Source organism: Nycticebus coucang, chromosome 1, assembly GCF_027406575.1.
Source record: "Nycticebus coucang isolate mNycCou1 chromosome 1, mNycCou1.pri, whole genome shotgun sequence".
NCBI lineage: Eukaryota > Metazoa > Chordata > Mammalia > Primates > Lorisidae > Nycticebus > Nycticebus coucang.
The window spans coordinates 1,980,788-2,005,175 of record NC_069780.1 but is presented as its reverse complement, the minus strand read 5'-3'; the positions used below and the strand labels follow the sequence as shown (position 1 = coordinate 2,005,175).

General features: G+C 45.2%; 1 protein-coding gene across 1 annotated transcript; it reads right to left on the bottom strand.

The window, feature by feature from the left end:
* Positions 1-9,438: 9,438 nt before the first annotated feature.
* Positions 9,439-23,813, bottom strand: AMBN (ameloblastin). Its single transcript, XM_053594441.1, has 11 exons — positions 23,712-23,813; positions 20,348-20,416; positions 17,779-17,829; positions 16,497-16,544; positions 15,910-16,020; positions 14,426-14,662; positions 13,697-13,735; positions 13,076-13,135; positions 12,928-12,972; positions 12,517-12,561; positions 9,439-10,444 (listed from the first exon to the last, which is right to left on the bottom strand). Exons 1-11 carry the CDS (start codon positions 23,811-23,813, stop codon positions 9,926-9,928), a joined length of 1,326 nt encoding a protein of 441 aa, XP_053450416.1. The 3' UTR covers positions 9,439-9,925.
* Between the last annotated feature and the right edge of the window lie 575 nt (positions 23,814-24,388).

Here is a 24,388-nt window from a genome sequence, read left to right as displayed (position 1 = left end):
CTCAGGTGCATACACATGCACGTGCGCACAGACGTGGATGCACCCACGTAGTGCACATGTGTGAACACACATGCTCCCACACACATACAGCACACCCCCCACATGTTCACATCCACACACACACATGCATACACTTGCATATGCACACAGACATGTACACATATGCATGCACTCACATGCTTACACGTGCATACAGTGTACACACCCACATGCTCACATTCACACACACTCACACAGTGATACATGTGCACACATGCCCATACACAGCACATGTGTGCACACAAATGCACACCCACACATGAACACACACACGGCACACGTGAACACACACGCACACACAGGCACACACAGTGTGTACACAATGGCACACATGCACACACATGCACACAGTGTATACACACATGGCACACATGCACACACAGTGTATACACACATGCACATACACACATGACACACATGCACACACAGTGTATACACACATGCACATACACACATGGCACACATGCACACACATGCACACACAGTGTATACACACATGCACATACACACATGGCACACATGCACACAGTGTATACACACATGGCACACATGCACACACAGTGTATACACACATGCACATACACACATGGCACACATGCACACACAGTGTATACACACATGGCACACTTGAACACACATGAACGCAGATGCACACAGATGCACACACAGTGTGTACACACATGCACATACCCGCACACAGAGTTAGGGAGCTAGTGAGAACAGAGATGAGAAAGGACACAGAGGACAGAGACACCCCAGCTGGATTCACACTTCCACCTGTTTCCCATTCAAGTTGCCCCCCATCTCCCATGCCACTGTCGGAATTGATTTCCTCTAAACCAGTAACACCCTTGGTGATCTCCTGGGTGCTGCAGAACAAAATGTAAACCTCTTAGCTTGGTGTACACGTCACACCTGCCTTCTATTTCCCCCCATAACACCACACAATTCCCCTGACATCCTGCTGCTCTTGCCCTGGTGTTCTATTTTGCCTTCCAGATTCTTCAGGTCTTTCAACATATTTGTCCATCAGCAGGTGTGGTTTACTGGGCCTCAATCTCCTTATTCCACTTAGAAAACTACTCTGTGGGCGGCGCCTGTGGCTCAGTGGGTAGGACGCCGGCCCCATATACCAAAGGTGGCGGGTTCAAACCTGGCCCTAGCCAAACCGCAACAAAAAAATAGCCGGGTGTTGTGGCGGGTTCCTGTGGTCCCAGCTACTCGGGAGGCTGAGGCAAGAGAATCACCTGAGCCCAGGAGTTGGAGGTTGCTGTGAGCTGTGATGCCACGGCACTCTACCCAGGGTGATAAAGTGAGACTCTTGTCTATAAAAAAAAAAAAAAAAAAAAGAAAACTACTCTGTATCTTTTTAGAGTTATCTCAAAAATCCCCTCCACTGTGAAATCTCCCTGTCATTCCCAGCAGAGTCCCTAGCCTTGAGTCCTTTTCTGGACCATTTACTGCAGTATCTGAATTTCCTACTAATTGTGGTGTCACCATGTCTCCCATGGCCAGCAGGTGCAGGCCCTAGAGGGACTGGAGGGAGCCCCAAGTGTGCCAGCTGAATGAGTGAAGGCCGACTGCAGTGGCTTGGCTGACTTTGGTTTTCTGACAAGTGATTATTGAGAGTGAGAAGCAGGAGATTGAGTGTATACAGCTAGTTATACAAAGTAAAGTTAGACTTCTGCTAAGTTAACGCTGTGTCTTGTGACAATAAACAGTAAATTCTAGATTACAGTCTCATTGACTCAATGTGCACTGGAAGCTTTTACTGGCAAAATTTTTATCATCTTTGCTTTCTTTTCCAATGACTATTGAAATTACTCATTTTTAGTCCATTATCTCATTTAGTAAGTATTTATTGAATGTACATTCTATATCAGGTACTATTCTAGGGTCTGGGGACACTGAACTTAGGAAGATAAATGCTACCTGCCATCATAGGGCTCACAGAATAGCAAGGAGGCTGATCTTAAACAAATAATACACAAATAATTCGTGTTTACAACTGTAGCAGCAGCTGACACTGTTTTATCAGTGGCTCCGAGTAGCCCCATACTCCGCAGTGTTTACTGAGCTCTTCCTCCATGCAAGTGCTGTTGTGGGGTCCACCATGTTGGGTTTCATTGCTTCTTTGGACCCTGAGTGTTGGGTTCTATTATCTGTTTGTTGGTTTGTTTCATTTTGCTCTTAGATGAGGAACCTGTGGCACAGAGAGACCGAGTATCCAGTCTCAAGCCAGTTGACTTGGGACTCACCCCCCACGCCGTGCTGCTGTCTGTACTTGCATGAGAAAAAGTGTCATCTAGTCCTAATGAAACCAGGCATGGAGTGCAGGTTAACTTGCATATTTTCCCCACCTGTCTAACACAGTGACCCAGAAAGTGCTGCAGGGTGAGGAGGGTGGCAGAAGGCAGCGGGGACACCAGGTTGAAAATGCTTCCGTCAGGCAGAGTCAAGCGGCTCCCAGCACGGCTCTGGCTCCACTCCGCAGCCTTGAGTGAGCTCTTTAGCTCACCCTGAAGAAGTGTGCTGGACTAGCTGCTCTAACAGCACTTTTCACTTCTAAAGTCACTTCGTGCAAATGTCCCTTGCCCAGAAAGCTCTCCCTGGCTATTCCGGCATCTCTCTGCCTGCCTCCCTCACCCACCTTAGTCTCCTTCATAGGGTTTACCACGACCTGACATGGGGTCATGGGTTGGATCTTTTGTTTACTCCTGTTTTCCTAACGGCTAGAACAATGCTTAATATTTGAGTTCATTTTAATTTGTATCTTCCAGGAGACTGGGATAGGTAACAACTCTTAGGGCCAGCATGGGATCATTCACAGAAACACTCTTAGCACTGATAATTCTGAAGATGCAGAAAAGGAGTCACAATCTGTGTCTTTTAGAATCTCCTGTTAAAGGGAAAGTTACATTTCCTTCACTTGGCATGGTGTGCTGACTCGGCATGTCTGGACATGGAGTGGGTCTGAGGAAAGCCTCAGGGATCCAGACAGAGGGATGGCTTCTACTGGGTCTTTCTTTCATTTTTCCAAGGAAGAGGAATAGTAGAGTTTACACCCACCCACAGACGTGCTGACACTTCTGGTTTCTGGGACTCTGTCACCCACCTATGCTTCATGGAAGTAGCACAGCCCTAGACAGGAATAAAACGACATCCAATGTGTGCCAGACACACAACTGCAGGGCTGACCTTTTCTATGTCAGTTTTTCCAAACACATCTTTTAGTAATACCCACACATTTCTACTTTGTGAATAAATCAGAATGAAAATCCCATCCACTCTGGAAAACCCACAGTCATTTCTTTGGCTATGCTCCAACGGTGTATCTTTAAGTCATTACCAGACTGGTTGTTAGCTGGGTCTTGGGTAGAAAGCTGCTGAGCCCTGGGAAAGATGAAAGCGCAGGGGGCTGAAGGCGTCAGCAAAAGGCCTTCCATGATCGCCTTCATAATGATCATTTCGAGGGCTGGGAATTGGTGTTTCTGGTGTCTGGCTTCTGTGGAGTCTGGTTGCTGCCGTCTCTGCTCCGAGGGACTCATCTAAGCTTCCAGCTCAGTCTCCCTCTGTCTGTTGGGGTCACGGGACTGGTAGTTGCATGCTATCTTTAGAGTTCACTTTTTAGTACTGAGTGATTTCAGATGGAAGAGGAATATACGTAGAAGTTTTCATGTGTTTGAGACTCATTTTTCTGAAGAGAGTGTTTTCGGATTCTAATAAAATTCAGACACTGAGTCTGGGTTGGTTTGATATTTGCTTTGTCTTGTACAAAGTCTCACCCTGGTGGATGTTTGTTCAGATGAGCACGTTAGGGGTTCTTAACCTTAGGTCCACGCATAAAAGTGAAGTTGTCTGCACTAAAATTGCAGGCAGAATTTTGTGTGTTCCCTCCATTTACTTTTTCAGAAAGAGGCTTCACAGCTTATCTTAGATTCTCAAAGGGATGCTTGATGCCCAGGGTCTGAGTGGGAGAAGGCCCGGTGGGAAGCTGGAGGCTTGGGTTCTTCAGCCTCCAGTAGCAACTGGAACTTGGAAAACATGACTCTTGTGGGCCTTAGTCTCCTGACCTATAAATGAGAAGGTTGAAATAAATCAGTGTTTTCCCATAGTTTATTGGTGTACATGGTCATTTGTGGCTGTTTTTATCATTATTGTCATATCCAATTACAAACTGTACTACTTACTTGATATTTTTTCTTTCATCTCCACATTAAAAACATAAAACCTGTTTTAAGAGGAATCTCTTTTGTGCATCTGTAAGTGGAAAATCCAGCATCACTTGATATACATTTTTTTTTTTTTTAAGAGACAGAGTCTTACTTTGTTGCCCTGGGTAGAGTGCTGTGGTGTCACAGCTCACAGCAACCTCTAGCTCTTGGGCTTAGGCGATTCTCTTGCCTCAGCCTCCCAAGTAGCTGGGACCACAGGTGCCCGCCACAGTACCCGGCTATTTTTTTGTTGCAGTTTGGCGGGGCCAGGTTTGAACCCGCCACCCTCGGTATATGGGGCCAGTGCCCTACTCACTGAGCCACAGACGCTGCCCACTTGATATAAATTTTTAAAAGTCATTCATGCACTACATAAAGGTCACTGTCTTTACACCAATGGTGGGTGCCCATACCTGGCACGGTAGTGTAAGGGACGCACAGCCATCCCTCAGTGTCCACGGGGATTGGTTCCAGGACCCCTGTGGATACTAACATCTGAGGGTGCTCATGTTCCTTGTATAAAATGGCACAGTACCTGCATATTGCCTACAGATATCCTCCTGAGTACTTTAAATCATCTCTGGGTTAGGTAGCAATACTTAATACAGTGTAAACGCCATGGTTGTTAGGCTGTGCTGCTTAGGAAATAATGACAGGAAGAAAAGTGGGTGTGTATCCATACAAATGCAACCAGTGTAGGGTCAACCACACTTCCTACCTGCAGGAGGCTGAATCCGTAGATGCGGAACACATGAACATGAGGGGCTGACTGTGCTATGATTACAGCTCCAGAATCACTCTCCACCAGAAAATTCTTCCTTCAGTAAGGCGTTATCTATGGTTTTGTTCTTGGTAGGCCATATATAATAAATGAGGAATGCTGCCTTGGGATCTGCTGGAAAGACAGCAGCCTGCAGAGCAGCGGCTGGCGGTGGTGCTTGTCTCTGAGAGACGAGGAGTGTGCAGTGAGCACATGGCCACAGAACGGAGACTGGGCAGTGTGCTTTGACCAGCAGCGTTCTGTGGCAAGGGTGGAGTTATCACAGGTCTCTAGAAAAACACAGATGGACATCCTGTTAGGGTGCTACTTGACATAAAAAGACAAACATTTGTAGGGTCACCGACCCTAACTCAGGTGGCTACAGCGGGATTCACAGTTTCTTGTCTGGTTCCCAGGCCTAGAGCCTCTCAACTGAGGGGAGACCAGATGCATCTGAGGGAAGACCCAGCTGTGTTGCCAAATTGTGAACCACATACTTTGAGCTAGCCCCAGGGGGCCCGAGGCAATTTACTAGGGAGACTGCATATGGTGGGTGGGAGAAGGAAAATACCCAGACTTCCCAGGGGTTATTAGACAGTGGTTCTGAGCCTTAAACACCTTCACAGTCTACTGATTAAATAGGAGTTGGGTGGTAGGTGGAATCCCGGCCCACACCCCACTGGCAGTGTGCACAGTGGGTCTATCGCATGATGACAGAATGTTCATGTATAGCAGGGATGGATGTGCCTGATAACCAGAAGAATCCCACAGTGATTCCTGTATAGTGGAGTGAGAGCTGCAGCCGGCGGGGGCCTCATTTCTAACAGCACAGTCAGTCCTGCAGAAAGACGGGCAGAGATGCATGTTACCACAGGAGGCCCAAGAGATACAGGGAAGGTGTCCTTCTACCTTTACCTTTAACTCCCCTATTTGGCTGGAGCAAAAGCTAAATGGGTCATGGGAAATTACAGTTGTTATTTTCCAAACTCAGTAAGGTGGTGATGCCATCTGCAGGTGTGTCTCTGGATGTGGCAACGTCACTGGAGCAGTTCAGCATAGCCCGTGGCACCCAGTACCTAGCCACAGATCTGGCATGTGCTTTACTTCTTTTCCAAGCAGCAAGAAACATCAGAGCCAGTCCACTTTGAGCAGACACAGACAATACAATTTATACTCTCCTGCCCCAGAATGATGCCACCTTCCCTGCCGTGTGCCATGACATGGCCTGAAGGTCCCTGACCACCTCTATGTTCCAGAGGATATGACACCTGCAGGACATGGGAGACGCAATACATGGGGGTTTGATTAGCATGAAGTAGCAAGCGAGAGCGTGGGAGACAAACACTGCAAGTGTCCCTGGGCTGATGATGTTTCTCCGGGCCTAGCAGTCTCAGGCACATTGTGATAGCTGAATCTTGTACCACCCTACAAGGAGGCAGAAGCACATGCTTGCTGGACGGCTGCATGTTTTGAAGGCAACACAGAGCATATAACTTGAAGGGCTGGCAGCTTTGTGTGAAGTAGTACATGCTGTGATGTGAGCGTCCCTGTCACTTGGGCATCATGACCCAGGAGACTCCACCTGTTTGGAGTATCTGTAGTTGTGTCGGGCCTGGGGCGAGCCCTGCAGGAGGATAATAGCACAGAAACTTAGGTTTGTTTTGGTGAACAGTAAGTAGTTCTTGCCTTGCTTCTGGGCCCCGTTAGAGACACTCTTCTGACTATGGGGTGCCAGGCATGAACTAGGTGACATGCCGTCCACTGAAACGCAAACTGAACACTAACAGCAGCGTTTCACTGTGGACAGAAACACACAGTGTTTCTCGGGCCTCTGTGGGTCACCTGTGCTGTACAAGCAAGGGGCCCAGGCTTCCACATACGTCCTTCCTCTCAGCAACCTTGATGCTTTTCCATCAACGTCACTTTTGTCTTCAAGGGAGCTAGAATATCAGATGTCCAACCACAGTACTGGTTACACTCGTCCAACTTGATGATTAATGCCTATAACCCGTTTCATTGTTAGAGGTATCCCAGGTTGGAGGATCAATGATACGGCCGCTCTGTTTATAACCAATCAGCGGAGAGGAAAGGTCCGTGTCTAGCTCACAGGTATGGGATTCTCTATCAGCTGGACGTGGACAGTCAGTGCACTGCAACCCCACTCAGTGGGCAGAACTTTAAATTGCATTTTTGGTGTTTGTTTTGTGTGAAGGGAAAGATGGCCTAAGACAGCAGTTCCCCACCTTTTTGGCACCATGGACTGATTTCATGGAAAGCAATTTTTCCATGAAAATACCCAGGGGGCAGGTGTTAGGTTCTTATTAGGAGCACACACTCAGACCCCTCAAATGTACAGTTTATGTGGTGCTTGTGCCCCTGTGAGACTCTAACGCCCATGCTGATCTGACAGGAGACAGAGCATGGGCCATGATGTGGGGGATGGGGAGCGGCCACGGCTGTAAATACAGACGAAGCTTTCCTGGCTCTCCGGTTGCCAATCTCCTGCCGTGTAGTCCAGTCCCTACTGGTACCAGTCCATGGCCAGAGGTTTGGGGACTGTAGGCCTCAGATACAGAGCTACACTGCTCAGGGTTAGATCAGATTAGTTACCTGGTCAGGGATCTAGAAAGAATAAAATTGGAATATTGTTGATAAGGAGGGTAAACAAGACAAGTTATTTGGATAGCTCTCTCTGAAGGGGACATAGTGTGAAGATATGTTTCTCAGGTAACTGGGTTTCTCAGATACGTTCCTCTGGCCATGCGTGGGAAACCGGAGACGAGGAAATTCTCAATAATCCAGACGGCCTCTCCGGACAGTGGCATTTAGCCTCTTTCCCTTCCTACAGTGGGCTTTGCCCAGTGGGTCCGTGTTTGAAGCAAGGATGGTGGCAGGGATAGAGGGCCTCAACCACGTAACACGCTCCCTCATCATGTGGATCTGGCTATGACCACTGGTAAGTGCCCCACTGCCACCAACAGAGGCCAACTCTGAGGTCCTGATGTGATGACTTCCATAGGGAAACCAGTCTATGTGGCCTCACAAATGCATCATTCAAATGAGTAGGAGGGTCCAGGGGACAGTGGTGGAGTGTGAATGGAAAAGCACAAATTTATTGGATTAATGGGAATGATTCCACTCTTACACTGTTACTGCTGCTGTTTTGCTGAGTTTTCTTTAGAAAAGGATTGGCTGAAAAAGAAGGAAAGCAGCACTTAGCAGTTCCACCTGCACAGGTCAACTGATTTGGCTCTCACAGCAAGCCTGTGTGCCAGGCTGTAGCTCACCCCAGAAATGAGAACACAGGTGCAGAGAAGTTCAGCTCCTCAACTGAAGCCTCAGATGATAAGAGGTGACATCAGGTTTGGACCCAGGTCTCTCTTTGTGCCTTGTACTGTCCTTCAGGACACTGGGAGCTAAGGTGGACATCACTCTCCCCTCCTCACACCTTTGTCAGAGGCAGCAGGGAAGGCTGACTGAGCTTTACCTTCTGTACCTCTCTCAGCTCTGGTCTGTGAAGAGAGGACGGTGCCCACCTGCCCCTGCTGAGGCTCCCGAAGTGTGCAGGTCAGGACACATCCCTGGGCTCTTTTTCCTGGGCTGGGCTGTGGAATATCCACCTATGGAGGGAGGAAGGGATCTCCACTTCATGGAGTCTAAGATCTGGGCTGGGCAATTTAGGAGAAGGTGGAGAGAGTGGGGGTAGGAGGGGCGACCAGCTGTGGGCTGGGGACCTCTCAGTGTAGGCAGACGCCCTGACCACACACACCTGCCGTGGTAGTAAGCCAGGGCCATTCTTTGCATGTCCCCTTTCCATGTTACATTTCACAGGAATAAGCTAATTCTGATGTGGTGCTTCTCACTCTGCAGATGCTACAGGCACTGTCCTGAGAAAACCCGTGTGATCCCTCCTAGGCCCATGAGGCCCCTTCAGGGTGGGTGAGGGCCCTTCCGGCTCCAGGGGCACCCTGAGCCTGGCCTTGCCTGTGTGATCCCTCCCAGGCCTGTGAGGCCCCTCAGGGTGGGTGAGGGCCCTTCCGGCTCCAGGGGCACCCTGAGCCCGGCCTTGCCGTACACTTTTTGCATGTGCTGGGCTGAGTGTGTCTGTTTTGCAGTGTTGTGGATCACACACGGGAAGTGATCGAGCTCGGCGTCTGGGGTCTTGTTAACCCCACGATTGTCTCTCGCCTGTCACGCCCACTGTGAGCTCTGAAGGAAGGGCTTGTGTCCCCTATGCCCTGCACAGTGCCCAGGGGACGGATAGATATTTAGTACACTTCCAATGACACAATGAATGAATTGAATAAAATGAGTCAAGGCGTAGCAAAAGTAGGGGTTGAGTATGTTTTTGTTCTGAATTTAAATATATATAAATAATAAGCATACAATCGCTGACATTTTCAGTGAGAAAAATTCTTTATTTAAATTAGGCTGAGTGAGCTTATGTAAACTAGATTAAATAAAATACTCTACAAATGAGAATTTTAAATCCAATATACCAAATCCAGTAATACCAGTCAGGAGTTCGTCCCCAATCCCCATTTAATAAAGTTTTATTTTAACGTGGGTCTGTCTTTGCTTAAAGAACAAAAGCAGCACCATTATTTCCTGGACAGCGTAGTGTCGCGCTAGAAGAGAGGTCCCGATGCCTAAGACACAGGAAGCGGTGATCATCAAACGCTGAGAGTAAACTCGCTCCCGGGTTAACAGTACTTCTAAATCCCACAGAAGGTGGCATATTTTATTTCCATAAAATAAAGTGAAAGCAAGAAGGAGACCTACGCTATTTCTAGCCACTTGTATTTATTAATGCACGCTTCATGCTTTTAATGCCTTTGCCGCAGAGGGTAGCAAGTATTAGAGCGGGAAGGTGCAGTGTGGGGGGGGCCCGCTGGGGGGCAGCGCGGGGCCGTCAGGGCTCCTGGTAGCGCCAGGCCTCGTGCGCGGCCTGGGGCTGCGCCGACGTCTCCAGCAGGTCCGCGGGGGCCACCGTGGTGTCCGTGGTTGCTTCCAGGGGTGTGGTCACGTCAGCCGCGTAGGTCCCGTAGATGTCGGCTAGCTCGGGGGTCATCAGCGGGTCCGCGGCGGCCGGGGTGACCCCGGGAGGCCCCTGCCTCTGCCCCGCGGGGCCCCGCGCCAGGCCGGGGTCCTCGTCGCCGGGGAAGGCCAGGAGCCCCGGGAGGGCGCCGGGCGCGAGCTCTGGGGGCAGAGCGGGGTGCACCTGGTCGGCCGGGCTGGCCTCCGGCCCGGGGGTGTCCGCGGTGCCGCCTTCGCCCTTCTCAGGGCCTTTGGTTGCGGCGACCGGGGAGTCAAACTCCAGCGTGAAGTCCCCACCCATGGCCGGGTTTGGGGGCAGGCCCCCGAGGCTGGGCCTCACGCCGCCGAATCCCGGGAACACGGCTCCGTAGGCCATGGGGCCTCCTCGCCCTCCCTGCGGAGGAAAACGTGCGTCAAAGACGCTGGGGTCGAGCGCGGGTGGCTGCGCGGCGCGGTTACACCTGCTGGGGTCGCCAGGAGCCAGACGACACCAACAGGGACCCGGGAGGGGGCCGGCCGGGAGCCAGACGACACCGACGGGGACCAGGGAGGGGGCCGGCCGGGAGCCAGAGGACACCTACAGGGACCTGGGAGGGGGCCGGCCCGGAGCCAGACGACACCGACAGGGACCCGGGAGGGGGCCGGCCGGGAGCTAGGACACGGACAGGGACCCGGGAACGGGCCGGCCGGGAGCCAGAGGACACCTACAGGGACCCTGGAGGGGGCCGGCCAGGAGCAGGGGTGGGCCGGATGGCACCTGTCTCACTGGCTCTGACACTGGACCAGAGGGCTCTGTACTTATCCGGCCCGAGGCCCCTTCAGTGAATGGGCAGCGGGGAGGGCAGCGGCTCCGCCGAAGTGAGGCTTTGAGGCGCGGTGGGTTTGCATTTAGTTTTAAGAAAACAGCAAGCTGTTAAAACGGGCACTGACACAATAAACAAAAATTGAAATCCATCTTGGGAATGGCATTTTTCAGTGTCCCCCAAATGTCTGAAACTCCACTTAAGAATTATTATTTTTTTTAAAGTACAAGGGGTAAGAACAAGTTCAATTTCTCAGGAAGAACTAAAACATTTTTCTTTCTGTGGGCAGATAGAATTCCAGAAATGACCTTTTTTGTTTGTTTGTTTTTTAATACCTCACCTTTGTTGCCAGGAAAATGAGGGCCAAGCTCTCAGGCTGGTTGAAACAGTTGAGTGTGACTTGGGTTATCTCCATTCTGACTGCCTCATGATTTTGACTCATTTTTAAATCTTACCCTCAGTTTCTTGTTATATTTATTGTGTATCTTTTTGTAAGCTACTGCAACATCTTTTGCGAATGAAACAGAATATAAATGACTTAATATGACAAGGTGGTAGTTACCACTTACTTGAATTTTGAATTTTGAGCCTGTGTTACCTTCCCCTGGCCTTTCACTGTCTGGGTCTCAGCTTTTGCCTGTTTCCCCCAGAGATGGCACTGTGAAGCCCTGAGCTATGCTGTTTTTCTCTCCTCCTCGTTCCCTCTAATGAAGCTATTCTTGCTGTTGTCCCATAATTTTGACACATCTGTCCTGTACAGGCCTTTTCAAGTCACTGGAGCTCCCTGAGAACAGGGTCTGATCTCATCTGGTCAATAGTCTCTTCCTATGGGCACAGAAGGCTCTCAAAAATGTCAAAATGTGACTTTCTTTCCCTGATGGCATATGTATATATTTATTCATTTGATAGAATCTGCAGCTGATACTGATGTGTTAATTCAGTTTGGTTTTGGTTTTGTCTTGTTCGGTACTCCAACAGATATAACTGGTAGACATTTTCTGAGGAAAAAAGTCATATCATGTGAGTGTTGATCTCAACCTTGTGGCGTGCACGGGTAATGATAACAGAGTAAGAATATTCTCTCACTGACAATGCAGTTTGAAGTTTATAGTAATCACATTTTAAATTTGGCTAATTTCCCTTTTTTTTTTTTTTAGACCTTTCTCTTTTGAGGTTTGAATTACAAGGCTCTTGAATTTGGTGTTTGAAGGGGTTAAATGGTCCTACAAGGATAGGGAACTCTGTGTGAGCAACACAGATCTTTTTTGGTTTGAAGGGTTTACAGATTGATAATGAGGCTTTCACCTGCCCTGCATTGAAAAGACATGCACAGGGCAGATGTGTCAAAATTATGGGATAACAGCAAGCATAGCTTTGTTAGAGGGAAAGAGGAGGAGAGCAAAACAGTCCTTCTGCCCATCTACAAGGAACGGGGTAAAACCCTAAGCACAAGAATGGCTAGCACTCAGAAATGAGTGACTACTTAGGAAATGTGATGAAATTTTTGGATACTGCTTTGGAATCAAGCTTTTGGTTTTGGAGTGGAAACATCTGAGTGTCATGCTCATTTGGCCATGTTTGTGACCAGAGTCTCTTGCCACCAGTCATTGTGACTGTTCTTCCTTCATTACTATTTTAAGAAGCATGAGAGGGTATTACTCACAGCCATTTCTTCAGAGCTCATGATGCCAAGTCTACCAGGGGCATTCTGTCCAAAAAGAAACATTGCATCCTATTATGAACTAGCAGCCTGTATTACTTTCTTAGCTACTCAAGACAAAGTTATGCCACTTAGTATTTCATTAAGTCTTAATATTTTTGCTGTGTCCAGAGGCAGAATAAAGTGGAGAGGTGAGTCATTATCAAAGGTAGCCAACTTGGATAATTCAGATCTAGAAATTATTTTGTCTGCAATGTCTGTGTGTGAGACTGTGTCTGGCCAGAATTACCCAAATAGGAAGTGTGCCTCCTTACTATTTAAAAGTTCTTTGGAATCTCTTATGTAAGGCCTGGATTTTATAATTTTAGTTCTAACATTAATTCAATATGTTTTTTAAATAGAACATGGACTTACCAATTGATTTGCTCCATAGGACACATAAAACATTCCTGGATAAAGCTAAATAAATTATGATAGTTATCACAAAATGCATTTTCCGAGGGAAAAAACTTTTAAGTAAATTGCAAAAAGAGAAGTGGTATTTAAAAGAAAAACAACTTACTGGAGACTGTTTATTTTGTGGCATTGGGCCCCGAGCTATCAAACGGGCGATTTGGAATATCTTCAAATGATAGAAAACAGAAATAAGTAATTTAACAAACAAATCTCTATTGCAGTAATTTATAAGAGTTATGTGTAGCATATTTGCAGATGGATTACTATGAAAAAGTATTTAATATTTAAGAAAACAAAAGAACATGTTATATTTCATATTTATGGATAAATGGGACTAGTAAAATATTTAGTTCTTTTTTTTTGCTTTGAAGACTAAAGAGATTTTCTTTCTTTCTTTTTTTTTTTTTTGAGACAGAGTCTCACTTTCTCACCCTCAGTAGAATGCTGTGGCGTCACAGCTCACAGCAACCTCAAACTCTTGGGCTCAAGTGATTCTCTTGCCTCAGCCTCCCAAGTGGCTGGGACTACAGGTGCCAATGCAATACCCAGCTATTTTTAGAAATGGGGTCTTGCTCTTGCTCAGGCTGATTTTGAACATCTGAGCTCGAGCAATCCACCTGCCTTGGCCTCTCAGAGTGCTAGGATTATAGGTGTGAGCCACTGGGCACGGCCTTGAAGTATAGAGAGATTTTCCCCAAGAGAGTGTCTCACTGAGATCTGTACTTACTGATGGACCTTGTGGGCCAGCAAAATCCATTACTGGGAGCTGTGTCACAGAGAAAGATTAAAAAGTACCAGTCAGAATAGAGTGAACGGGGCATATGGGTACCTTTTTTACAATTACGATGAAACAATCTGAAATGAGTTTCTCTGTCTTACTTTCTTTTAGCCTTTGGGGGAGACATGACCCGAGAATTTATGATTTATGATTATGTCTTTTACCAGGAGTGTGGTCAGGATGATGTGGGGAAGGTTACGTGCCTGCAGCAAACTGGTTCCTTTTCTGTGCACTGTACTGTTCTCCGTATCATTACAAGGTATTTGGATGGCTGTGTTTCTCTGTCAGAGAGACAATAATGCAGAATCCTACTTGCTATGCCGAGGGGTCCACCATTCTTCTTAAGCTTTCCAACACTGAAAAGACCAGTGTCAGGAAGCCTGGACTTTCCTGGGCTGCCCTATTCCCTCTGGACGCTTCCACCGTTTGTAGCTAAGAAACCACGTTTTACAGGCGCAGGGCTTTAGAACCCGTGCCTGTCACTGATGGCAAAGGACATCATTGGATGTTCTATTTAAAAAAACACGTCTTAGATCTGGAAGGCTATCCAGAGCATATTTATATTTTCTTGCATTATGCCTGAGAACCATGATAGCTTAAAAACCCCCTGCAACTTGGTCTTCTTTCATTAGGTTAGAGAGTGACCCTGATCAGAGGGGTCACTGAGGAAGAAAGTACCTCAGGCTTTGGGAGCTTCTCTTCTGGTGCCACCTGCTCCTGGACGGCAGGCAGTTCTCCTTCCTGCAAGGGCAGCTGTCCCAGGTGGACTGGAGGCTGAGGCCTGCCCTTCTGTGCGGTGCCCTGGATGGTGGTCTCAGCTGTGGGCTGGAGGAAAGGCTTTAGTCCTGCCTGTTGAGGCTGCAGAGCTGGCTGTGATGGGAGAGGTGGGGGGTGCACAGGCAAAGAATATTCATACTGCAGAGAGATTCGAAAACAGTGTCAGGAAAGAAGGACTCATTAATCCGGGGTGTCTAGAATTTCTAAAGCAAGAGGGCTTGAGGTGCTTTCTGTCCTGAAGCTATGTTTATGTGGGAAACACCAGTTTACTCAGAATCAATGTCATCTGGGAGGTCTCGTGTGTGCCTGGCCCCCCTCCGTCCTCAGGGACTGCCTTTGTTCTGGAAGATGGGGTGCAATGCGAACTTCTCTGTCGAATGAGTCCCTTTCTCCTCTGGGTGCTCATAGCTGCCTCTAAATGTCTTTATTGTACTACATTTTCACTGAGTTACAATTACTCATTACAAATTTTTGTCCCCCAGTCAGTGGGAAGAATGGCTCCTAGTAAGCGCCTAGCACAGGGTGAGTGCTTAATACATTTCTTGAGTTAAGGAAAGGATAAAGGGTATTAAATAAAACATTGACCAAATTCCTGCAACTGAGAGTCCATCTTGGAAACAATCAGGTGAAGAAATAGTTGTCTTTAACAAAATTCATGGTCCTACTGAGTGTGGCCTGGCGGTAATGTTCCCGCAGTGGGACACCACAAGGCCTTCACATTTCCTGTAAAGCTACCATGTTCACAGCTTCTTGTAGAAATTACACATGGTAGGTGGATTGGTTGCAAACTCCCTAAACCATCAAGGAAGTCTCACAACCAGAGACTTCAGTACCATGACATACAGGGCTTTGTCTTGTCTATAACTTCCTGCTCCTGGGAGTCCTTCCCAAATGTCTCCATATTTACTCCCAAACCACAGTCTGGTTCCTGTATTTATTAGGCACCTAATAACTAACAGTTAACAGATTGGTATGTTTATTGATTTCTGTAGAGTTCATGATGTTTTAACTGAGATATTTGAAATTAGCATTTGAATAATTATTTAGGAAATCTTGATTAAAATGGAAATTGTCTGAGATGCAGCCTGCTTCCATTCTGGGGAACAGTTTGCCTGTGGTTAATGCTGGTATCTTTAGTACAGGCTTCTTATATTTTGGAGGACTATGTTATCATCCTATTTGAGATAAATGTACAAATGGATTAAAATTTAAAAGAATTTGCTAAGTGCTGGGAGCAGTTTTAGGTTTTGGTTTGTTTTGTGTGAGGTCACTTTATTGGTAATTGCCAGTACTGTTTGTTGCTAGTGATTCCCAGGTTAGAGAAGGCAAGTTGGGAGAGATCTTAAAGCCTAAGGTCCAAGGCCATGCTGATGTCACTCACTTACTTGCTGAGTTTCATGCTCCCGCGGCCTCATCCATGGGAGGGAAGGCTGTGGGGGGAGGAGGCCCTGCAGCCACAAGGAGTTAAATGACTTCCCAAAGCCAAACCTCGAATACTTCAGACATGCAGGAAAACAAAGACATGGGTCATATCTTAACATTGGATTAAACGTGGCTTTCACTTTCTAAAAATATCCAGAGATAGGGTATAGATAGCAAAAGTGATGCTGGTTAACTTAACATGGAGGTAAACGAACTTTCCCTCTCAGCAGACTTCAAGTCCATTCCGAGCCAGACTGCACTTTTCCCATAAACTTGTTTGCGATTTGTCTCTTTACACACTTGTGTTTTGGGCCATATAATTAAACTGATAACTTCGGAAAGGATTTTTTTTTCACTGTAGAAAAGTCAATATTGTTTTTATTTTTCCTTGCCATCTTATTTTAGACTATCTCAATTCCTTATTTGTTCTTCCAGTATTTAAGATGTTGTCCATTCAAAAACAAATTTTACGAATTAAGTGCTGCCCCTAATATTATCGCCTTCCCCACCAGTCACACGTGAAATAAGAAATACTTGAAAATACGATTACCTGAGAAAGTGTATTTAATCCCTGCAGACTTCCCAATTGTCTCATTGTCTATCGAGAAAAAAAGTGGGTTAATGTTTATCATACATTCCTTTTGGTCCAATTGATTTCTCTTAATATGTGACACTCTCAAAGTTTGAGGTGGGTCAGTTTGAATAAACCATGGCAGACGCAAATCACCATGGAGAGGTGCAGATGGTAAATGTGGTCCTGCCACTGCTGTGATTATTGCCACTAACATGATGATGTTGCTTTTTATTTCATTAATGGAGAAAAAGTTTTATTTTAGTATGGGTTACATTGAAACATGGGCAATAGCTCATTCAACTGAGATATAAATGTAATTGGGAGGACATTGCTTCGTCGAATTTCTTCTTTGCCTTTTACAAATTCATCCCAAAGAGGAATTTGAAAAAACAGGCAAATAAAACAAAAACAGCCCTCATTTCCTTCCAAAACAAAAAATCCCTCAACATAGTAAATATTGGAAGAAATTTTAAGTGTCTGGAGAGATTATCAAGAATGCTGCTGTTTCAATGAAAGTTACTTTCACTTTTTTAATGAAAAGAGATTTTCAGTGCTTCAGATTGAGATTGAACTAGAAAATAAGAAAAAAACCCCTAACAACTCAGTGAAATTAGCTTCCATGTGGAACAAGCATTTAGCCCAAGTAGGCATTGATTACTCTCAGGTTATCATTAATATAAGACCTTGTGAAAAAGTTTTAATCTCTTAAATACCTTTTTCTTTATAACTTTTTTATTCATATAGCCAAAAAATTATATTTTGCTGTGTTTTTCTAGACTGAATATATATTAGCTGCAATAAAACAAACACACCGTCCAAGTTATGAAGGAAATGTAATAGTACAATGTTAATGTTGTTTACAGGACTTCTTATAAGCAATTAAATTTTGTGTAGATAAATTTTCTTCATCAGAATATTATCAAAGAAAAAGAGTGGGACTAAATATGAACTACAGAGCAATATGTTTTAATTAACATCATAATTAATGTAATAATTGTATTAATGGGTATGTAATATATAGTAGGAATTAATTGTTAGAATTGCTTTGATTCACATGCAGATGATGTCTTAAAACCCCTGAAAGTTTAAAACTGTAGTGCAAGAGAATGCTCTAACGATGTAGGTAACTTTTCTAGAATTTCTCAGGATGACAGCTGCAGGCTTCCGAGTAGGAAAACTGAGAAACAGCCGTCACATTTCTCCTTTACCAGAAATGCATGATGCAAAGATTACAGGTAAAACCTCTGGAAGAACATACCTCGAGGCTCAAACTAGCCATGCCTGGGACCCCTGATTGCTGAGGAAACACCTAAATGGAAATAAGAATAATTTTGAGTTTTCTTTGGTGTGAAACTTTCTTAAATGCATGTTGGGAACAGAAAGTTACCCCTTACTAAGAACTAGCTGAGGGGCTTATTACCAATGGTGTTTTGTTATCCAAATGATATGAGCTTTGGGGCAGAATGAAGAAAAATTGAAGTTATTTGGGGGAATGAACATGATATTTAATAATTTTGCCCCCATGAGTCATCTGTCTTTTGCATCTTAACGCTATGCTTGCTTCAAAGCAAAATTTGATTTAGGTTGAAGTTATACACAGTGAGAAGTAAAATAAAGCAATAAAATGGAAAATGAAGAGTACTTTATACTCTGACAAATCATGACAGAAACAGGCAGAAGGGACACACGAGCTGAATTTCCTTGTGCTTTTGGCAAACCTGTGTGCTTTCTGTTGGTAGGTGTGATGTGCTCACGGCATGTGTAAAACCCAACTTGCCTCCCATTTCAAAGGGTTTTAGCAAATTCTCTGTTATCTTTAGTGAAAGATTATTTTATGTATAAACCTGTAGATCTGTGTTTGTATTTTTGCATCACAACAGAGCATTTAAGTACTGTTATACTTAATGTGTTCACTTAAAAGGTGTTCAACTTTTTTTATGAGTTGAACAACTCATAAAGTTGTTCCTTTATGAGTAAGAAGTTCTAACCTCGAATTTTTCATATAAGTAAACTACCACCTTCTGAGTCATGGAGCCAATAATCCAGTTCTCCAAATAATTCAGTTTTGGACATGAAGAGAGAGAGAGAAAGGCATTATAAATGTGTAGTAAACAGCTGGGGCCCTGCAGGGTGGTAGGAAGGGAGAGTGATTGCATTTGCATGTGCAGACGTGTACATAGAGTGTGCGTGTGTGTGTGTCAGAATTTGAGAGATCATGAGAGCAGCACCTTCCTTCTTTGTCCCAATTCGTCAGCACGGGAACAATCTTGGACAGCTTCAGCTACAAGAGAGTCTACTTTGCTTTTCCACTTGCTTCAAGTCATGAGTTAAAGAACAATATTTACAGGAATGTAAATAAACAGATTACATTTCCTAAGTGGGATGAAAGGGAAAGAACAGCTGATGTGACGGGCAGTCAGCTGGCAGTCAGAAGTAATTGTCCTCCTGCTCAGAGTGGACCTGGTGATCCAGGTGTGGACAGGCAGAGGCTCAGATTCTGAGGGTGGGCGGCTGAGGCCCACCCCAATGTCAGTATCACAGGTAAGCCAGGGTGGTGGCTTCAACTTTTTTTTTCACTTAATTCATCTTGCGTGATGGAACAGAGACTCTATTCGTGAAGTAAAGGTTGTCATACCTGTAATCAGTTTTCATCCTCTTTCTCCAAAATATTTAACTTTAAAAACACCAAATAGCTTATCTTTTCCCTCAAGGAATTAAAATATCTAAAGTTTGTTCGAGGCCAATTATGAACTCCTCGTGACAAGAGACCTTGTCTTATGTACCTGTGTGGCTTCTGGGCCCAGCACGTCACTGGGACATGAGGCAGCTGCTACATCTGTCTGTTACTGAACGCACACAGCTGCTGAGTAGTCTGTGTGACAGCAGTCGCATACCTCTGGCTGGAGTTGTTCAGGGTTCGAAGGACTGTGTGGGGTAAGAGGATGCTGATGTGGGCAGCGGGGAAGAAGTCCAGGGCCCAGGGGACTGTGTGTGCGTGAGGACGCTAGTGTGGGCCAGGTGTAGGCCCAAAGTGTACAGTTAGCCCCATTGCTCTGACCTGTTTTGATTTGAGGAATATCAGCTGTCACACAATTTCACTCCTACCAGGTGAATCTGTTAGTTTATTACTAACTTCAAGTGAAATTACCTTGCTCAGTTTTATAACCATGGTAATTTGCCTAGTATGGTCCCTTTTAAAATGAAGAAAATGTGCTTTACTTTTTCAGAGACATTCTGTCTTTCCATTTCAGTTTTGTATTGATAGTAAGGAGTGGATAATAAAATTTTGCCATGCATTGTGGAGACCATTTAAGTTTTTAAACTTTGAATAGTGGAGTATGATTAGGGATTATCTTTGGAATATTTTAAATGTCTTTTTGAAAAGAACAGTCATGGGTGGCGCCTGTGGCTCAGTGAGTAGGGCGCCGGCCCCATATGCCGAGGGTGGCGGGTTCAAACCCAGCCCCAGCCAAACTGCAACAAAAAATTAGCCGGGCGTTGTGGCGGGCACCTGTAGTCCCAGCTACTCGGGAGGCTGAGGCAAGAGAATCGCTTAAGCCCAAGAGTTAGAGGTTGCTGTGAGCTGTGACGCCACAGCACTCTACCTGAGGGCAGTACAGTGAGACTCTGTCTCTACAAAAAAAAAGAAAAGAACAGTCATGTTTGACTGATTGATTTTGGATGGTTAGGCTGATATCTGGGCAACTATGGCTTTGTCCAGTGGGAACTGTACCACTAGAGTCCACGCAGGGCCTCCCTCCACGGCCGCCAGTGTTGTTGGGGTCCATGTCAGGAGCCCTGCGGGCTCACTGGCGAGGCTGACTTACCGGCACTGCGGCACTCACGTGCAGGAGGCACAGGGTCAGGAGCAGGCCCTTCATTTTGAAGAGTGAAATCTACAACAAAATTGAGTTGGAGAATTAAATCAGACACATTTTTTTCTCTTTTTTTTTTTTGCAGTTTTTTGCTGGGGCTGGGTTTGAACCAGCGCCCTACTCCTTTGAGCCACAGGCGCCGCCCTGTTTTTTTTTTTTTGGTGGGGGGGGTATAATGTGCTGATTTTATATACAATTTGGAATACTTCAGAATGGTTAAAAGACATTTAAAAAAAAATCTTACCCTTCTAAAAACAACCTGTTAAGGTTAAAAAACAAAAGTAAGACCTTGATGTTGCTGAACAATTGATTTGTATTTAGTAGTTTCTAAATGAATTGACAGGCAATTAAAATATGTTGAAGCACTTATTTTTCTTTTTAAGGGAGGGTGTTCCTAAGTAGACACACAGGAACGTCTCCAGGGTAATTCTCTAAGGGCTGTGTTTCTTCTTAGAAAATAAATTATGAATTTAAAAATTCCTTCCACCAAGGGAAATATTAGCCTAGAAAGTATCATTCGCAGAAGTTTATACTTTGCTTATTCTCCTGCAACAAGTTTTGAAATGCATTTGGAATGTAAGACACTTAACAATCATTTTATAACAAACCTTTATTGGTGGATATATAATTCAACATTCAGGCTGTCTGCAGAACCATGCCAAAACTTATCTTTTAAAAATAAGAGTAAATCGAATATTTTAGATTCCTTTAATATTAGTGAAAAATACATCTCAAAATGTAGTTTGCATCTTTGTAAAGTGAGTTATCTCCTTATACAGGGTGTCCATAAAGTTCATGTGCAATTCTAAATTTACAACATTTTAAACTGCACATGAACTGTATGAACACATGAACTTTATGGACACCCTGCATTTATTTTATACATTTTAAAGGTTCTTTACCCTTCTATGAATGGAGACCTGCCTGGCCAGGAGAATTGCTTGTCTTCTAATACTTTTTAAAACTAGGCACTGTCACCAATAATCACAAATCGTGATAAAAAGTCTACGGATAAGTCTTTTTTCCTCAGATGCTCGGGTATTAGGCATGTCTTCTCTGGAACACTCTAAGGGATTACAATAAGCTATTACTCAGCTTCTGGTGACAAAAGAAGATAGCTCCTCTTTATAAAAGCTGTGTGAAGATAGGAAAAAGGAATTCACAGGAAGCACATAAAGCCCCATTTTACCTTAGATGCCGCTGTGCACTGTGTCCTCAGGGCCTGCCGATGCAACCAAGATAGTCCCAGGGAAAGAAGACTGGAATGGTTTCTGCACTGTGTGTGGGACTCTCTGTACCTCTCATTCGGGGAAGATCAGAAACCTTTATTTAAAGTGCCAACCCGCCAATCAAAATGGGGGACCATCTCTGCTCCTGCGGGAGTCCACACCCTTTCACTGTGTGCAAGGACATCAGCCCGTGGAGTCTCATTATTTTAATTGCAGCTCAGTTCTGCATTTATTCAAGGAGCCTGACTGATTGCAGGGGAGGGAGGCCAGGAATAATGGACATGGGCTCCGAGGATAATCATTTTGGTGAGCTGGGGGAAATATATGTAAAACAGGCGCGAAACAAACCATTATCTGTTTTGTGCAGGGTTTTATCTGCCGATAAAGCCAGTCCCCCCAGCACTAGCATTCTTGAGATTTTCATCCTCGCGTTTGTTGTGGTAAAAGTAGCCTCCTAACACACACACAGTCTAAACGGAAACAGTAAAATGCCTTCTTGGGCTTGAGAGGGAAGACACGAATGTTAGGTGGACGATGACTGCGTGTCCCTCACCTTATGTTTTCCTATCTGGAGATAATTGCCTAGCAATAGCCAAGATGTTCTGAGAAATTTCAGTTGGACCCTTGGTAAGAATCACTTCCAGTAGAGCTTTGGTGTGCAGTTTTGCACAAGGTGGGTGGGGAATGTAAATCAGAACATTCTCCAGGAACGGATCCAATCTCTGGGCACGCTCTCTCTCCTGTCCAGGATTAGTGTCAGGTGGGGTTTATGAGGCAGAGCTAGGTCGCCTGAAAGGCTAACAGGATACAGACGTGTTTTCCCCACGAATAGGTAACTATGTCTTGAGTGCAGTTTGAACATGAGCTACTTTCGTTATTTCTCTGCCCCTTTGTGTCTTTCCAAAGTTGTGATTTCAGCCCCGGTCATTGGCATACGCATTTAAGACCAGTTTCTTAAATGAAGAAAGGATGAGTCAGTGCACTCTTTGGGAAGTAGGGATCTTGCCAATTACAGGGAACGTTGGGGAAGCTGATGTTTTGAGAGAAAGATGTCTCCATGCCAAGTAGGCCTGACAGCTTCAAGTTCGTGTTATGCAAGAAGCTGTCCCTGAGAAACCGTTTCCATACAAAACATGGTCTTTAGGGAGCAAAGAGCGTGCGAGTGTGCTTTGCAAACAGCAGAGTGCTGTGAGATGAAGAGTGTGCTCTGTCTCTCTCTCCCAGCTCTGGTGCAGCCAAATCTCTTGCTCTTTCTGGCAGCTTCTGCCCACAGGGCAGGGATGGTGATTCATCCTCAGGCTTGTCGGGAATGTTGGATGTGACAAGGGTGCAGCAGCAGCCAGACAGTGAGCGAGACCACATGAGATGTGAGACCCAGGCAGTGTTTGTGCGTGCGTGCGTCTGTGTCTGTGTATCTCTGTATGTCTCTGTGTGTGTGCGTGTCTTTGTGCACACGTGTATCTTCGTGTGTGTGTGTGTGTGTGTGTGTCTGTCTGTCTGTCTGTCTGTCTGTCTGTGTGCGCCCTCTACAGCCCAGGAGCATGGTCATGACATGATAATAACGATGTTTTCCCAGGATTATTACGCTCTCTCTGCTCCCACTCAAACACACAGCACATCTCTGGTTCAATTGCTTCTTCTCTTTCTTAGTGTCACACTCCATCCTGTATTATTATCTTCCCAATGTTTATCTGATAGTTGCTTTCTCTCCTAATACTTGGTATGTTAACACCAAACGTATCTTCCTGAGAGTGGGGCATCTCCGAGGATCCCGGCAGTTTCCTGTGAACTTCCCTCCCTGGGACCAGGCAGATGAGCGGTTCAGCTCGTCGTTCCAGCCCACCTCCCACTTCATGTGAGACGCTGTGCCCTGATGTATTATAGTGTTTGCTGTGTCAGTTCGAGTTGGTTTCATATTTTTTAATTTTTGTGATAGATTTTTTAAAAATTTAAGAATATTAGGGGTGCATGTGTTTTGTTTACATACTTTGCAAAATTGAGTCAAAGTTATGTGTGCCCTTACCCAGAGAGTATGTGCTGTACCCAACAGGTGTGAGCTTCCCCATTACCACCACCCACCCACCCACCCATCCAGCTTGATCCTCACTGAGGTTTACTTCCCGGTGTGCACTTGGGTACTGGTTCATTAGTTCCAACTCGGTATTGAGTGTGTGTGTTTGCTCCTCCATTCTTGTGATGTTTCACTTAGAAGAATGGTCTCCAATTCCCTCCAGGTTGTCACGAAAGACACTAGATCACCTGACACCCCCGGTATATGGGGCCGGCGCCCTACTCCTTGAGCCGCAGGCGCTGCCCCACACCTGTGGAGCATATGACAAAGGTACAAGTCAGATCCGTCAAGTGTAGAACATAAATGTCTTAACACAATAATCAAATCCGTCAAGTGTAGAACATAAATGTCTTAACACAATAATCAAGTAAATGAGGCGAAAGCTATGTTGATCGGTTTGATGTGACCATGTCAGATTGTATAAAAAAAATCAACACATTGTACCCCAATATGCATAAATGTATTCATGATCTATGTGTATATGACTTAATAAAAAAAAAGACACTAGATCACCATTTCTTATGGCTGAGCCACATTTTATTAACTTATTCACGTGTTCTTTCCATGTCTTTGTCATTTGAAAAGTTCCTGTTCGTGAGTCTTGCCTATTTTTTTTTTATAATTACAAATCATTTAATAATATATAATTATAAATCATTATAAATGCCATTACAGAAAATAACAAAGCACTAT